Raw genomic sequence first — 18,354 nt, 5'->3', positions numbered from 1 at the left:
CTTTTGCAAAATGAACAAAGTTGGTATAAGAGCAGTGATCCAATATTTGCATAAAAAAGGTTTAATACCTAAGGATATCCATAATGATATGGTAGCAACACTAGGGAAAGATGCCCCTTCATATGCTACAGTGTAAAGGTCGGTGGCGGAGTTTAAGCGCGGCCGACAGAGCCTTGAGGATGACCCCCCCCCCCCCCCCGTCCTGGAAGGCCTGTAAATGTTGCAACCCTAGAATTGGTCAATAAACTTCATGATATTGTTATGACAGACAGATGAGTCACAGAAGGATATATAGGCAGTAGAGTTGGCATTTTACAGGAAAGAGTACATTCCATTTTTACCGAGGATCTTGCAATGAGCCTGATGGGTACTAAGACCAGGCGCACATTATGGCGTGCTAATCTTAACCGTTTTGAGGTAGATCTACCAACTTTCTTCAGAGATTTATCACTATGGATGAAACATGGGTCCAACACTTTACCCCCGAGGCCAAACAACAATCAAAACAATGGAAGCACCCTAGCTCTCCCCCGCCAAAGAAGGCACAGACTGGGAAGCTTATTTCCTCGGTTTTCTGGGATACAGACGGTATTCTGCTGATAGAATATCTCCAAAATGGACAAACAACCAATGGCACATACTATGCTACACTTCTGAGGCATTTACGGAAAACGATGAAACTTAAGCTCCGCGAAAAGCTCACAAAAGGTGTGTTATACAATCAGGACAATGCTCATGTTCACAAGTCTGTCACTACCATTGCTGCCATTCACAGTTGTGGCTTTAAATTGATTGAACATCCGTCTTATTCACCCGATCTCGCTCCATCAGACTTTTATCTATGTACATGTATTTCCAAAACTGAAAACAGCTATTTCAGGCACCCACTTTCAGTCCGATGACGACGTCATACACACAGTGGAGGACTTTCTGAACGGCCAAGAAAAGGAGTTATATAAAAGTGCCATTGAGGCCCTTAAACACCGCTGGAAAAAGTGCATAGATACTGAAAGGGATTATGCTGAAAAATAATACAATATGTCCGGCAAAATTCAAATCCTTCAATATGAGTCTCACAACATATCAATCAGCCCTCGTAGCTTAAAACAATTTGCGTCGTTATCATTACAATAAAATTTGTTGGGTGGCAGGCTATTGTCCACCAACCTGATAGCTACGACTTCATTGCACAAATCCAACACCTGAACATATAACCATATACTTATGTTCGGAGAAACAAATAATGCCAAAATACAGACACAAACTCAGGTAGTACTTTATTGATAACTAAAATAATAAGTTATTACAATACTTCCACCAGCATTCTTGGATTACATAGAAATTTTACTTACTTGTTACAATTCCATGCTATAAAAAAAATATTCGCATTAAGAAATACTGACCATGAACTGAATAGACGATTTCACAATCACGGATAATAAATACATTTGATAACTTTAATCTAATCTTCTACATTTGAGAATGATAATGGACAAACTAGGCTGGATAACAGAAATATTAACAATAACCCAGATATCAAAGAATAGATCAATCTAGAGTAAACCGTTAGCTCATTTAGATTGTTTTGAGGTACTGATATTAACTTCACGATTCTCTTTTAACTTTCTGAAAAGAAATACGTTAAAATGTTTTCCAATATGCACATACACATCTCAATGGTGAACTGTCAACGGTGAAACAAAAATATAATAAAATATTAAGATAAAAGTCAGGTCAGTCGCAACTTAGTTTAACACAGATTTAATGTTACACCACGTAGTCAATCTAAATTGTCACCTCATCAGTAAATATTTAAAGATAATCATGTGATATAAACTAGAACGCCTTTACATAGGGTGAACAAGTGAACACCGCTGACACATCACAAAGGAGGTCGGTATCAAGTATGTGAACTGTAATGCAGTTTTTTTACTTTTGTTAAAAAGAATATAAATATTATGAACAGCTAGCTATTTGGGTTGATTCTAGATTGAAACATATAACTTTTTAATCAATATTCTAACGAATGCATTTGACCCAGATTTAGCAGAAACCACGAAGAAGACAGTCGTCCATACGAAGCTGGAAGGCTTCTCTGAGGTTTTTTCCCATGGTCATGACCTTGTTTGATTTTCTCTCAGTTATACAACTGGAAAACGAACAATAAACAAAGCATAAACAATACTTTTATTTACAAAGTTTAACATAATGCAAATGTATGTATACATTATGATATATTTTCCATTTTATGTCGTTATTGGACTGTTGTGTCAACAATTCATAGCAATATTACAACAATGTTTATTTGTTTGCTTGGTTAATCGCCCTGTGAACAGTCAGGGATAATACGAGGCGGCGTCTCCTTGTAGTAGTCGGTGACTACCTCAATGAACAACATACGATAGGCTCGTCGCAAGCCGTCAAAACAAAAAGAGCAAGTGTCAAACAGGCAGGGAGCGTCGAACCAGGCACCATGGATCTTCGTCTGAGATAACTTGGCCGTCGCTGTAACCCTCTGTGGTATCCAGGCCACTGTTGACATAAAAAAGCTTAAATTAACACGTCAGTCTAGCTCTATCTAAGGCTAAAATTGTGCTAAAACTATGTCGTTTTCCTTTCCCCTCTGATCTCAGAATTATGTGTATTATGGCGTTTTGAAAAATAAAAGATCTAATACAGGGCTTTCAACTTTTGCTAAAGCTGCACATAAACAACAGCCAGATATCCTGGAAAGAGTATGACTATTAAGTACAGTGAGCAGTAATAAACAATTGCCAGTCTTCCGATGTGAAATTGTTTCATTGGTTTAATGATTTATTGGTACAGTCAGGATACCAGACTTCGTTGCCATGGAGATAAGAACGGTTACTGATGCAGATGGAAAAATTATGGAATTTAAATTCTGGGATGGCGTTCATTTTCCCGGAAAAGTTCCAGGCGATGTCAAAGAGCATATAAAATATGTCATGAATAAGAAGTATAAACTGGGAGATGTTTTGCTGGCCACTCTTCCTAAATCGGGTATGTAGACATAAGGAAAAGAAAGAAATTGTACAATTACGTAAAAACAAAATACAATCCGAATAATGGCAACGTAAAGCTGTTTCATTCTTCTCGGACTCCTCGCTGATGTAGGAGCAAAAAGTGTACAAACCCAAAAGGGATAAAGGGAAGTTGGAGAACTGGGGAAACAATTGAAATCCATAATTCTACGTCTATACAAATGTTACAAAATATTGAAGAGGGGGTGAGGGATGGGAATATACAGCCTTTAAGATCAATATTAAAATCAATAATTTGATCTGACAGCACTCATAATCATACAATTGATTTATATTATGTAGAATATATATACGTTTTATTTGATGTTAACTTGAGGATAAAAACGCATACCTATTACAGATTTATGTCACTTTCCACACCTGACGGGAACCCACTGGACACTTGAAATATTACATATGTTGCGGAAAGGGAAAGCGGAGTACTTTCGGGAAGTTCCGATCACTTTGGATTTTAGCACTCCAGAAGAACAAGACAAAGTAGAATCGCCCCGACTAGTGGGTACACACTTTTGCCCAGAACACCGGATTTCCTACAAAACAGGGACAAAATCATCTACGTTTACCGAAATCCAAAGGATACAGCAGTATCATACTACGCCTTCGTAAAGCGTCTGAAGATGCAGGGAGTCGTATACGACGGATCATGGGGAGCCTTCATTGACAAATACATGCAGGGTACAGGTAACTATCAGTAACAAGCTGACCTGTCATACAAATATCATGAAGTTCAGTAACGTACATGTAGGTACCTTTAGGTAACACACTGATGTATCATAAAAGATAGTACGACATTCATTCACTTAAAATCTTTAAGTACACAATTGACCTATCATAAAAAATAAAACGAAATTCATTTATCTACATTTAGGTACCTATAAGTAACAAACTGATCTATCATTTAGTGTGGTCAGGGCGCACAGTGGTAACACGCTTGTCTTTCACCTAGGCGGCCGGGGTTCGACTCCCCGATCAGACGTGAAAAGGTATGGGGTCATCTGCCCGATCACACGGGCTTTCCCCATGTACTCTGGTTTCCTCCAACACTAAGACCCCCTCGCGCGCTTCCATCCGGGCAAACAAGAATGATAAATATAAGTAAATATAACTTGTTTCGAAATTGTTGTAAAATGAATAAAGTATTCTTTTACATATATCGTTTAAAAACAGCTTAAGATTCATTAACCTGTACGTTCTTGTCCTTAATAGAATGTCATTACACAGAAATTCCCGTTTATCCAACTGTAAGTTTTAAATTTTTGAAGGGGATGCCCTGGCCGTCTTTCTGCATTTTCTCCAAATTCTTATCTAATATTACTGCCAAAAAAGAGACAATCTCCATGCTCAACTGTTGTTGTTATTCTCCTCTCCGTTTAGTCGTAAACCTATCATACAGATACTACAGTTGTATATCAGATAAGGTATGGCATTAATCAGATACAGATAAAGTCTTCAAAAAATAAAATAAATAAATAAATATATACACTGTATATCAGAGATGTTTTGACCTGACAAAAACAGAACGTCATTTCAAGTGAAATTAATTCCAAAATAATATTCCTTTTAGCCTTTATATTGCGTTAAAGAGAATTTATGACATGCTAGTAACCCTTTGATTTGGACTGCATTTTAGACGTCATAGTTGATGTTATGATTTTACTATATCTGAAAAATTATGTTTAAATAAATCAAAATCCTCATGTTCGGATGTTGCAGTGGCATACAACTCCTGGTGTGAACATGTCAGTGCCTGGTTAGATTTCAAGAAGGAAAACCCCGACTACCCCATACTGTTAATATCCTACGAAGATATGAAGAAGGTAATATTTATAATATGTTTATTCAGATAGTTAGCCCTGATTGTGTATACAGTGTGCTTTGGAAGTGATCAATCATGGATTCTAATACCTGTTACTGTTATGCATCGATGATTATAATCACTCTTGTGCGCGTAGTGATTTGTGCTTATAAAAGACGTGACTTAACCGCATCACACACTGAAAATGCATAGCAGTCTCTATAAAACTCCTCAAAGAAATAAAGTGCTAAGGTAAAGACCGACGGAATACAGATGTTTTATTTCATTGGGTCTTAATAAACGAAACATATTAGTATATGCTATTGAAGCACATGTATGCATGGGGAATGTTGAAAGTTTGAGGTTGAAACAGCCGGAAGTTCCAAGAAAGTTATTTTTAAATGCAAAAAACAGTACATGTTAACGTTACTATGAGTTGGACGAAAACCTGTAAGATTTTAAAAAAATCTTTGATTTGTTTTCACTCGGATAATTATATGTTTGCTACCACCCACGATACAGTGATAATATATACAGTTCGGTTTATGGTTTCTTTGGTAAATTTTGTTAATTTTTTTATTGCAAACTCAGTAATGTTGTAGCCATTTGTTTTTGATAAATTAGTCTTGACAGAATAACATATATACCTTCTCTTGACTAGGATCTGAGACGAAGTGTCCAGCTGATTTCTGACCATTTAGGGACTGGTCATGACTCTGCTTTGTTGGACGCCATTGCAACTAAATGCGAGTTCAAAGAAATGTTTAAGGAGAAGACTGAGAACATGACGGAGTCGCACAAACAAATGTCGCTAGACGGTAGCAACCCTTTCTACAGAAAAGGTAAAAGTATCACTTGTTTTTATATTTTTGTCATCTGGCGAATGCCTCATGACACGTCATCGGCAAAAAAAAAAAAAGAAAAAATAATCAGCGGTTTACGAAATTCTGCTTCTAATCTGAGGGCAAAACCATGGTTTCAATTTTTGCAGGCAACATCACATTTTTGTACACACCTACACTGAATAGAAAGCAACATCACATTTATGTACAAACCTACACTGAATAGAAAGCAACATCACATTTCTGTACACACCAAAACTGAGTAGAAAACAACATCACATTTCTGTACACACCAATACTGGGGTAAAATTTTAAAACCAAATAAGGAGGCCTGCGCGAACCACTAAGATTATATGGGTAGTTTGTATGGATAGCTGATAAATAATACTATAGATTAAGCACCTATCTGTTTGTCAGAGCTCACACTTACTCTGGTATTGCAGGCGATGTCGGTGACTGGAAGAATTGGTTCACGGTTGCCCAGAACGAACAATTTGATATGACGATGAAGAAGGAGGTGGACAAAATAGACCTCCCTGTTGAATACACTTTGACGTGAAATTAACATCATCAAAATGATTAATAAAACCGAAATCTGTAGGGCTCGTTTAATTTCTGATATCGAAGTAATTATGATTTAGCAACTGTTTGATAACCACTCCAATGTACATTGACTACAGTTTTGCGTCATCACTCTGTACATGTTAATGAGCTCCTCCAGGAAAAGTCATTTAAGCATTGAGGTTGATTTTTTTTTTCTTTTTCATCGGGGTATGAAAAGAATTTTTTTTTTTGCAAACTGTATGAATCCGGGTAGCGGATTCTTACAAAGTTTGCAAAAAAAAATTCTCCGATTCTCCGATGAAAATAAAAAAAAAATCAACCTCAATGCTTATAATTAATTTCAGGTAATTGCTTTTTCTAATTCAAAACATTTTTTATGTACAATTTTACGGGTTTTATTTGGGATTCTTTTTCTCAAATCAATACGAAACGTCAATTGTCGTATTGTGACGTCACATTTTTCGCGCCATTCTCCGAATTTCTTTCATAGAAGAATGAAAAGAATTTTTCGACCAATCACATTTGAGCATTTACCATGAAAACAAAGAAAAATTAATTATAGCGATATAAATCCATCTGCTATTATATTGTTCACAATGACACTGTTAGCTTCTGCAACGTATTGACGTCCATGTTTCTTGTTGTCTTCAGGAATACCAAATTTAATTGATTAACAGTTAAACTGAGCAAAATTGTGTTGCCATACGAGATTTGTTGCATGACGTGTCATGCCAAAAATGCCCTTATATGCAAACCGGAAGTTCATTCAAAGGGTAGATGTCAAATGATCCTCGTGACCAGGTTAGGACAGCAATAAACGGGGAATTTTTAACGTCTTTGTGCCAGTTTTATTTGGCTTTTTATTGTAGGTTGATGAAGTAAATACTTTACATGTAATATGAATATTTAATGGTATGCTGTCATCAATCAATAGATACGATTAGTTAATCAATAAATGTTTTGTCACCCTCTGTGAGGGTGGCCTTATGGCCTTATTCATTCAACATAGTTGTTGAGTTGTTTCTTATTAGTATGTAGTTACATTGGGAAGATTTCTGGGAGTTACTTGAAGACAACACCAATGGTAGAACACGTATCTAAACACTAGGTAACGGAATCGGTTGGATGAAAGAACGGAATTTCGATAAAATATTTGAATGTTTGGTTGGATTTCCTGCCCTCGATACAAATTACTTATCTGATTGACATAGGAAATGGAAAGATGTTGTAAGCGTTATCAATCACAGAAGGATAAGTCAGGAATGTAACATATCCTTGTCGTTCATAAACCATTGTGTTAAAATCAGTATGTATATTGTAATAAAGTAGCTATTGTTTCGATGAAAATCCTGTACAGCTCTTAAAGACATTGTCAAAATGTTGATATTATTATCCGCAATACGCAGAAGAGAAAGACAAATTGAATTAATTGTGTCAATGATCATTTTGTGTATACTAAATTATGAAAGAAATTGTAATTGTGAACCCACATATTTAACTAAAATAAAATACTAATATAATTCTCTGACGAAAGTAATATAAGTATTTTGTACCGGGATTATCCCCATAGTATGATACACACCCGGATTATACATTTTAAATCTTGTTCCAAAGGTTTTTGTTGAAGAAATGACTAACAACTGGTAACATGTTAATTATTGAACCATGTCTACTTTTGATACAATACATATTATAAATTAAAAACAGTGTTATTATATATACAAAAATATATATACAAATGCTTCACAAAGCATTCTCTTCCATAACATATACAAGTGTTGATTGCATTCAGTTCGTGATTATTAAACATCAAAACAGTAATTTTATAACAGTACTATTGTAGACTTTTGATTTCGGTATATATATGGGTTTATTTACCTGAAAAAGTATCATCCTCGGACTTCGTTCTCGGTCGATATTTCTTTTCGTGTTAATAAAACAATTTATCGACCTTATCACAAGGCTATAATAGTTCATGTCTAGCTGCGATAGTTGTAACATATGCCAAGCGTACATTGGAAGTTGACACATTGAAATCACACGATCATGATTCAGCGTCAAGTGCCGACTTATTTACTGATAAAACAGATGTATTTGTAACTTACAATGCCCGAGTTAGGCTAGATATTAAGACATACTATTGACTTTCTCCATGCCGAGCTGTCGCATGGAGTTTTACAATCTAACGTGTGAAGAAATAATCACTTCATTCGCCTTATGGATTCATAACCGTCCACAAGGAAATCGACATCGCCCGTCCTCGCCTTTGGTCCGAAAAGGATATTTTCATTGTCCATACTCGCCTTGGTCTGAAGAGGCTTTCTTCGTCGTCCTATTTTGCCTTGTTCACAGTTCGTCTAGGTAGTCTTCGTTATCAACGAAGAGATAGACATCTTCGTCGCTTGAGGTTAAAAGAAACTTTACGTCATCGTTTTCAACAAAAGATGGTATGTATACATCACATCGCTTTTTAGGATATTCAAAATAATTATTTAATAGAAGGATGACACAGCTACAGTTTAATTCATTCTGGCTATAATGTAACTCTCAGTTAGTTTAGGGAATGTGCTGATAACATGTGTGTCTCCATCCTCTGACAGTGCATGGGTAGACACTGCTGGGAGAGTTCAGTCCCCGAGGTTGGTGTAGCCTGCCGGTCACGTTTTGCTTCATTTGAACATTGATACGGTTGAGATAAAATACATGTAATTGGTGTTAATTCGAAATCTAATTTTGGAAATTATGAAATAAAGGTACTTATTGGCTATTTCACCTCCCAATCTAGATTCTGATATTTCTTTATGCTTATTTTAGTTGCCTTTTAGGTGTAAGTATTTCTAGCCCTTAGCATCTCTGCCGAGTCCTAGAAGGACGAACCAGCTGTATGATGTCCCCGATATCGCTGACGAGTCCTGTAAGGACTAAACAGCTGTATGCTACCCTTAGCATCACTGACGAGTTCTAGAAGGACGAACCAGCTGTATGATGTCCCCGATATTTCTGACACAAATTACTTACTGATGCAAATTTGATTCCCCAACATTTTAAAATTCGAGATAGGTCAATATGTGTTAAAGCCATGCGATTTTCACTCATCAAATATTATTTGTAATGTGGCCCTTAGAACATTAGTCAGTAAGATTGGTGACGTCACTATAGCGATCACGTGACTATTTGGCTGTATATTCCCATATCAAGTATACTCTATGTGACAGGTTGGAAGGATGCGAAGTAAACACAAATTGTATATACTAGTCACGCTTTTTTCTTCTTTTCTGATGAACAGATTAAATCGATAGACGTGGAATTTGAGTATTTTAACAATGTCAGTGGTATGTGATATGGCTCTGACTAGACGGGCCAGGTGTTACGGCTGGTATTGATCCTCTAACAACAGGATAAGCTCTCAGTCTCCAACTCGTTACAGGTCCATTTACAGTGTTACGTATTTTATGGAATTTTGAAAGATTTGAAATGGTGGTACGTTTGTCATGGTACATATTCTTTTGTATAACACAAGGATTAATGGAGATTCATGTCGATGAACCTGCAATTGTTAGGTAGTATACTTAGTGTACCTCTGTAATACCCTCAGTTTATTATGATACTAAAATTTCAATTAAATACCCTTTGGAGCTCAGATACTTAACTTACTAACTAGGTACAACTTTAATTATGATACAAGCATAACTTTTGGTTCGAAACTAGATGTAGTGTCTATTTCACTGAACAACATCATGAAAGTTTCTTCCGTGTTCCTGAAAATGCGAATATATGCCTTTAATTTCCATTATACAGCGGGAATGTATAAGTGTCCATGTTGGTCAAGCCGGTGTTCAGATGGGCAATGCCTGTTGGGAATTGTACTGCCTGGAGCATGGTATCCAGCCTGATGGTCAGATGCCCTCAGATAAAACCATTGGCGGGGGAGACGACTCCTTCAACACATTCTTTGCTGAAACCGGTGCCGGAAAACACGTCCCCCGGGCTCTCTTTGCTGATCTCGAGCCAAACGTAGTCGGTAAGTGATGCAGACCTAGTTAACAATTCCGGCCCTTAGTCACCCTCCGGTCTACTCCTTATCTCCAATGTAGTAGGTAACGCCCTGTGATTTCTCTACGTCTTCTACTTTGTGAAATATTTAATATATCTTATCTCTCCGTTGAAAACCCTGATATGATTTTTTTTTGTTGCATTTCTTTGCTCTCCAGTCTGCTATTTCTTTCTTTCTTTATTCTGTTATTGTCTTATTCACGTCGATTTTCAAATAGCCCTGCTGCTGGTTATTCCAAGGACTATTTCTTTCTTTCTTTGCTTTCTTATTGTCTGCTCTAGTTTTTTTTAATACACCAATGGTATTAGTTGTTCGTGAAACAAATTAGAAAATAAAAAAATAAAATCAACAAAAACAATTAACATGACAAAAGAATTATGTTGTTTTTTATTTGTCTCGTAATGCATCCTTTTTTGTAATTCCGTGTTTAGACCCACAATAGATATTCAATGTTATGTTGTGAAAATATCATAATCCTTCTCGTTCGGGTACACCAGGAACTGTACTTTACTTGAGGTTAAAGCTGTGCCTAGAGTTGATGTTGTATTTTTGTTAACCGACACTGATGGTTTATCTCCAGATGAAGTTCGTACCGGAACGTTCCGTCAACTGTTCCATCCCCAACAGCTGATCACGGGTAAAGAGGACGCTGCGAACAACTACGCCCGGGGCCACTACACGGTCGGCAAGGAATACATTGACCAGGTTCTAGACCGGATCCGGAAACTCACAGATCAGTGTGAAGGTCTGCAAGGATTTCTACTGTTTCACAGCTTTGGTGGAGGAACAGGGTCGGGATTTGGTTCGCTTTTGATGGAACGCCTTAGTGTGGACTACGGAAAGAAATCCAAACTTGAGTTTGCCGTTTACCCTGCCCCCCGTATATCGACCGCGGTGGTGGAGCCCTACAACTCCATCCTTACGACACACACAACGCTAGAACATACCGACTGTGCCTTTATGGTCGATAACGAGGCTATCTACGACATATGTAAACGTAACCTAGACATCGAACGTCCAACTTATACAAATCTTAACCGTCTGATAGGGCAGATCGTCAGCTCAATCACCGCCTCTCTTCGATTTGATGGTGCTTTGAACGTTGACCTGACAGAGTTCCAGACCAACCTGGTGCCTTATCCACGTATCCACTTCCCTCTGGCAACCTACGCTCCTGTCATATCCGCCGAGAAAGCCTACCACGAGCAACTCACAGTCGCGGAAATCACCAATGCGTGCTTTGAACCGGCTAACCAGCTGGTGAAGTGTGACCCCCGTCAGGGTCGCTACATGGCCTGCTGTGTCCTCTACCGAGGGGACGTTGTACCTAAGGACGTCAACGTCGCCATCGCTTCCATAAAGACGAGAAGATCAATCCAGTTCGTCGACTGGTGTCCAACAGGCTTCAAGGTCGGCATCAACTACCAGCCTCCAACCGTGGTTCCGGGAGGAGACTTGGCCAAGGTCGAACGTGCCGTGTGCATGTTGAGCAACACCACCGCCATCGCCGATGCCTGGGCTCGCCTTGATCACAAGTTTGATCTGATGTACGCCAAGCGTGCTTTTGTTCATTGGTACGTCGGGGAGGGTATGGAGGAGGGAGAGTTCCACGAAGCCCGAGAGGATCTGGCCGCACTGGAAAAGGATTACGAGGAAGTCGGGGCGGACTCCTATGATGAAAACACGATTGACGAGGAAGACGAGTATTAATAGGGATATTTCTTTAATATGAATGTCATCTTTTATTTTGTCCTCTATTACCCAATGATAACGCTATAACGTTTGCTTATTCAAGGAAATACTACGTAAAATCACAATACAATATCTACATTGTGCTAGTTGCTTACTTGTGCCCTGTTGGATATGAAAACCGAGATCTCTCAGATAGCATCACCGATAAATACCCCTGAATCTGATCATAGCGTCTGTGCTGTCTTTATCAAAAATATATTTTGAGAAAAAAATAATGATTGACTGATAGGGTATCTTCAGGAACAGTATGTCGTATACTGTGACTTCTTGTTATGATTTCAAACGTGTATAATAACTAGTAGTGTTTACAAGGTAGAAATTAAAATATCAGCAATTCTTTCAGTAATTCAGCAATGCATTATTGATGTATGTGTAGCAAGCAATTCGTATTTCTGTTGCAACCCTACCAATGGCAGCGTTCTGGAAAGGAAATCGCAATGTTCAAGACTTGGCATGTAATAAACATTTTTTGATTGACATTTTTTTGTAGATTTTATGAACAACTAGTTTTATTTTAATCTTTAATTAAGTCTACTAAAATTTCGAAACAGGTCATATTTATGAGGGCTGTTATGAGCCTCATATTGAAGGATTTGAATTTTGCCGAAGATATTGTTTTATTTTTCAACATAATCCCCTTCAGTATCTATACACTTTTGCCAGCAGTGCTTCAGGGTATCAGTGCCACTTTTATAGAACTCAATTTCTTGACTGTTCTTTATATCAATTGAAATTGTCTAATTCTTTTAAATCACATAGTATTTTAACAGAATTAGACCATTTCAATTGATATAATGTACAAATTCTATAAGAAAATCTCACTCATAGTTGTAATTTATTAAAATCTAAAAATGGATAAATTTGAGATACGGCCCTTTACTTCTAAGCACTCAATGTTGGAGATACGTCCTTGTTCTTCTAAACAATTGACATGATCTCGTCGTGAAAAATTTATGTTAGTGACGGTACAACATACAAGGGCAAAGACAGGTACGAACATATGTATTGTGGACATGGGTACACTTTACTACACAAATATCGAGAGGCGTGTGTGTCGAAAGTCAGTATTAGCAACAACTGTTTCCATTTTTGCCCATCCCAGTTACACCTTGATTTATCAAAAGTCAGTGTTAATTGCAAGCCTTTTCATCCCTCCATGCCCCTACGCTGTGTTCCTGTCTTTCCTATATTACCACGAACTCGGCGATACCAAGAGAAGTGACACAGAATTGAACAACCTCCAGGAGGTCAAGTATGACAAAGAACAGGGAGGTCATCTTCACTGGATTGTACACAACCTACTTGGTATCAGTTTTGAGATGGTTGGGAACACACGAACGGCTTTGACGGAATACGGAATTCCCTAGGTGATCAAACAACATTTAAATCCTGCAAGAGAGAGAATAGAACGGTTGCAATAGTCACAACAAAAATAACATCCTCAATATAAAGAATAATGATGTACAAAATCATCACCAAAGGTCATTAAACGAGACATATTTTCTGTAAGAATGACCATTTGTCGATGTTCATTAGATGATAAAAACAATCCTGATCAAGTATTTACTGTAATACGTACAAATAACGGGCATATAAGAATATGGTAACATCAACAATTGCAATCAATATATCGGCAAAATTCTTACTAAATTAGAAAAACAACCGTACTCACACGGTATTTTTTTATTCGTCAAAGGTAAAGATATAATGCACACAGCATCAAGAAAAAATAGAAAGTTCCTGGTGCAATTATATAATTTTTCGGCCGTTTTGGTAACTGAAACCTACAAGGTATATGTAAAATGACACCAACTATGTCCGGATATTGTGAAAATCATTGGATGTGGGTATATTGTGAAATTAATATTTTTGGGTATATTTTATCATAGCGTCTCGATTGTGAATGTTGATGTACAAATGCATTACCAAAGTCATTAAATCGAGACATATTTGTTGTATACTACTTTTGGAGGAATGGTCACACTTTTCTTTTCAGAACTATCCTGATTAAGTATTTACTGTGTGACGCCTAACGGACGGGGAACATTCAAATCAGGATGTTGGTGACATTATGGATGAAAATTTAAAACAAAATAATATCATTTCGCCTATAGACATACTGCCAAGAATATTCAGAGAAAATTATATGCCTGATGCAGTTTAATGTTATTCGGCCTACACTGAATATTATACTGAATTTATCTCTAAATGTGGAAGTCGCCTTTTTTACGTATACGGTAGTATGCCCGCAGTTGGCAACGAATGTTTCCTATGGTTAGCGCGTTAGCTCACTTTACTGATGAGAAGCCAAGAGGGGGTGGCATATCTATGTGAATCCTCGCTCACTTTACTGATGAGAAGCCAAGAGGGGCGGTATATATATGTGAACCCTCGCTCACTTTGCTGATCAGAAGCCAAGAGGGGGTGGTATATCTATGTGAACCATTACTCACTTTACTGATGACAAGCCAAGAGGGAGTGGCATATCTTTGTGAACCCTCGCTCACTTTGCTGATTAGAAGCCAAGAGGGGGCGGTATATATATGTGAACCCTCGCTCACTTTGCTGACTAGAAGCCAAGAGGGGGCGGTATATATATGTGAACCCTCGCCCACTTTGCTGATCAGAAGCCAAGAGGGGGTGGTATATCTATGTTAACCCTCGCTCACTTTACTGATGAGAAGCCAAGAGGGGATAGTATATCTATGTGAACCCTCGCTCACTTTACTGATGACAAGCCAAGAGGGGGTAGTATATCTATGTTAACCCTCGCTCACTTAACTGATGAGAAGCCAAGAGGGGTGGTATATATATGTGAACCCTCGCTCACTTTACTGATGAGAAGCCAAGAGGGGGTGGTATATCTATATGAACCCTCGCTCACTTTACTGATGATAGGCCAAGAGGGGGTTGGGGTTGGGGGGGGGGGGGGGGGGGCTTGGTATATCTATGTGAACCATTACTCACTTTACTGGTAAGAAGCCAAGAGGGAGTGGCATATCTTTGTGAACCCTCGCTCACTTTACTGATGAGAAGCCAAGAGGGGGTGGTATATCTATTTGAACCATTACTCACTTTACTGATTTTCTCCATACTTTGTATATATGATCATTGCTTAATTTGTTGACAATGATAATTGGTTATTTAAGCTTAATTCAATCAATTTTTCGGGAAAAATATTCCTTTTGAGATACCTATAGTTATTTCGGAGTTACACGCCCAATTTAAACTAGATTTTTCAAGGATTTCGACCTATTTCTCTGACAGATAATGGATTGAAAATAAGAAATGACTGCTAACTAATTTTAAATAAGACTAAAGGTTACACACTTTATCTCTATAGGCACTCACCAAAGCATGGGTTTGAGATTATCTGTGCATTCTATCATGCTCCGCCTCTGGATTACACTTCTATCCTAATCCGTCCGTACAATTTGTATGCAACGTTCTGTCTGATAAGCTGTCATTTTATTTCATCCTTGAATAAATATTTGTTAGAAAACATGGAACATGTTAATGTAGAGGTAAAGGATGCGATCTTATATCCTTTCTGAGAATACAGTCCTGGAAAATCTAAATCATCAAAGCGCACTGATGATTTACCACTATGCAATGCCATTTTTGTGTGTTTTATGGATAAAAGGACATCAAAATTGTTTATCATTATTGTTGTTGTTCTTTATTTACATCTGATAAACAAAAACAGAAGGTTCATACAGCATCAGTATTTCTACTCGCGGACTTAGCAATACAAGTCTTAATCCGTGTTTCTACAGTATCATGTCAACACATATTTTAACTTGTTTCCGAATCCCATTCAGATTATGATTGTATGATTGTGTATTGTACATGTATGAATTGAAAGAATAACATTATTATTACATATTGATAACACAGGAATTACGCAATTTTTAACTTCAGAAAGACTGAATACATATCTACAAGTATCTACTTATAATTTAATTTTGTATGAAACACGCATTTTCATTGGCTGAAATAATTTTGTTATACCTCCATAACAAAATTTTTGACGTTGCGAAATGTAACGTCATTTTTGATGACGTTGCGTAATAATTTATCACAGAAAAGAGTTCGCCAAAGAAAGTGAAATATCTTGGTGTGTATAAGACGAAATTAAATTATAAGGATTAACATTAATTATTTTTTCTGTTATACAGTCATAACATAAAAACTGGAGTGTATTCTCTTCATAAACCGCTTCGCGGTTTATTTAGAGTACACTCCATTTTTTCTGTTATGACTGTATAACAGAAAAAATAATTTATGTAAATCCTTAAAAATTGTGTGAAGTTTTAGGGTGTCTTCCTGTGCGTATGATATCAATACAATTATGTATGTGGAAATGTAATGTATCTAATTATGTTAAAAATAATTAAGGCGATTATTAAACTTAAATGTTTAGTGAATATCTATCGGATTGTTGTCTACGTTGATATTGATTTTTAATTTTGTTCTGTAAAAATTAATGTAAAGAATCATTTTGGAATGAAAACAGTGCATTCTGCTGAAACGAATAAACTAAACAAAATCAATGGCATAGAGTCAAATGTAAAAGTATTTGAACAACTTGAATTGAATAAACAATTACATACTCGCAAGGTCCTAATGAATCGCCAACTCAGTCAATCGCCGACTTTCTAAAATATTTTAGTGTTGAATGGGTGTAAAAAACAACTGATAATAGAAAAAGAAAACAGGAATAGCTTTAGATTAAGTTTCTTCCTGGATACCATCTGTAATATATTCGTAATACTGAGAGGCAGTAATGGGTTAAAGAAATTGGACAAGCATGGCGAGCTCCATACGGCTTCCAAATATTGTATCTAAGAGAGATGTTGATAGTTAACTGTATGTAGGCGGTAACAAGTCGTTAAAACTATGCCTTGATGAAAAGATAACTGTTACTGTTGGTCAAAAGTACCCATGACCTACGATCCCCCTCACCCCTCATCCCCCCCCCCCCCCCCCCCCCTCCCCAAAAAAAGAAAAAAAAACAGAAAAGAAACGGAGTACAAAAAAATATCCAACGTGAAGAAAACCCTCGTCATTGTAACAAAAATCCCGGCAATAAAACATTGTATAATGTCCTAACAATTACCTGGTCCAGGATAATCGAATTCAGAGGCGTTACCACAATAACGACCATTGGCACATCTCTTGCCATATATTTTTTATTTTTTTTTTTGGTTTGAAAAAGCCACGGTAGAAGCTCAAATACGATACTTTTCCCATATCCAGTTGGCAAAACAGCGATTGTATCGTTTCCGTTATATAAAGCTTGTAGCGTTTCTACTTGTTTTTCTTTCAAACAAAATTAATTCTCATTTTTGACATTGCAAATTTTAAGTCCACTTCAAAATTCTGGCGACAGGTATAGTCCACGGTAATTTGGTCATCGTCCGGCGAATCACCTGAATCCATCATTTCAATGTGTATTCTTAGGGTGAGGACAAAACCCGGAATGCACTCAGGCGTGAAGAGATTTTTCATAATATTTTGTATTTATTAGGACATATCTCCGTTATTACTGAATGGATTTTTGTTCGGACACCAGCAGTAAAAGGGTTGATTTATCCCCTTTAAAATGGTATAAGTAATATTTAACAGTATCAAAAATTAGAAGTGAAAGTGGTGGCCGGAATGAACCCATATGGAATAAAAATGTCAATATTTACAACTGTTTTCGTTAAAATAAATACCCATATCTCAAATATTACTGAACAGATTTTTGTTCGGGAACCACACAAAAACGGAGAATTTAGTACTCTTTCATATGATATAAACTGTTTGAATACATGTTCGATATTACTTTCAAAAGTGGTGGCCGGAATGAATTGATGTGGTGTGAAAAAATAGCAAAATCGTCAAAGTTACATGTAAATTTCCATCTTTATTGGTCCATAACTCTTTTATTACTTAACCGATTTCTGTTCGGAACACACTCTGGACAAGATAATTTTATAGGCTTTAAGCTGATATAACTTTTATTAATATTCATTACAAATTCGGTGCAAAAGTGGTGGCCGGAATGAACCTAGTTGAAATTCACGGACGCCATTTTGAACAAAAGTTGAATGTAAAAGCAACACAAGCTACATGCTAGTTCTTTAGTACAAGGGAAGTAACTCGAGCAAGGAAAAATTACCTGTAGAACTTTTAGCCATTCTGTTAGAATGTTACCAGGCTCTGCGACGTGGACGCAGTTCTACTTAAGAGCCCATTATTATTATTATTATTTTTTTTATTTTTTTTTTATTCTTTTAT

At 37.0% G+C, this 18,354-nt stretch overlaps 2 protein-coding genes across 3 annotated transcripts; both read left to right on the top strand.

The window, feature by feature from the left end:
• The first annotated feature begins 3,679 nt into the window (after positions 1–3,679).
• On the top strand, positions 3,680–6,258 carry LOC117337767 (sulfotransferase family cytosolic 1B member 1-like). Its single transcript, XM_033898878.1, has 4 exons — positions 3,680–3,743; positions 4,776–4,879; positions 5,519–5,699; positions 6,143–6,258. Exons 1-4 carry the CDS (start codon positions 3,680–3,682, stop codon positions 6,256–6,258), a joined length of 465 nt encoding a protein of 154 aa, XP_033754769.1.
• Positions 6,259–8,412: 2,154 nt separating this feature from the next.
• On the top strand, positions 8,413–12,671 carry LOC117338048 (tubulin alpha chain-like). 2 transcript variants are annotated; one of them, XM_033899213.1, is made up of 3 exons: positions 8,413–8,710; positions 10,062–10,284; positions 10,898–12,671. In XM_033899213.1, the coding sequence occupies exons 1-3, from the start codon at positions 8,708–8,710 to the stop codon at positions 12,025–12,027; spliced, it is 1,356 nt and encodes a 451-aa protein (XP_033755104.1). In that variant the 5' UTR covers positions 8,413–8,707; the 3' UTR covers positions 12,028–12,671. The 2 variants fall into 2 exon arrangements, with proteins under 2 accessions (XP_033755104.1, XP_033755103.1); XM_033899212.1 differs by lacking the exon at positions 8,413–8,710 and adding an exon at positions 9,696–9,743.
• Positions 12,672–18,354: the final 5,683 nt, after the last annotated feature.

Source organism: Pecten maximus, chromosome 11, assembly GCF_902652985.1.
Source record: "Pecten maximus chromosome 11, xPecMax1.1, whole genome shotgun sequence".
Taxonomy (NCBI): domain Eukaryota; kingdom Metazoa; phylum Mollusca; class Bivalvia; order Pectinida; family Pectinidae; genus Pecten; species Pecten maximus.
Note: the sequence above shows the minus strand (reverse complement) of the source record. Positions and strands in the feature narration are given on the sequence as shown.

Bases quoted from the DNA above. Each gene is read 5' to 3' on its own strand.
- LOC117338048 (XM_033899212.1), top strand. The intron at 10,285-10,897 runs GTAAGTGATGCA...GTTTATCTCCAG, and splicing joins TCTCGAGCCAAACGTAGTCG to ATGAAGTTCGTACCGGAACG.
- LOC117337767 (XM_033898878.1), top strand. From the start codon at position 3,680: ATGCAGGGAGTCGTATACGACGGATCATGGGGAGCCTTCATTGACAAA. The intron at 3,744-4,775 runs GTAACTATCAGT...CGGATGTTGCAG, and splicing joins CAAATACATGCAGGGTACAG to TGGCATACAACTCCTGGTGT. The intron at 5,700-6,142 runs GTAAAAGTATCA...CTGGTATTGCAG, and splicing joins CAACCCTTTCTACAGAAAAG to GCGATGTCGGTGACTGGAAG.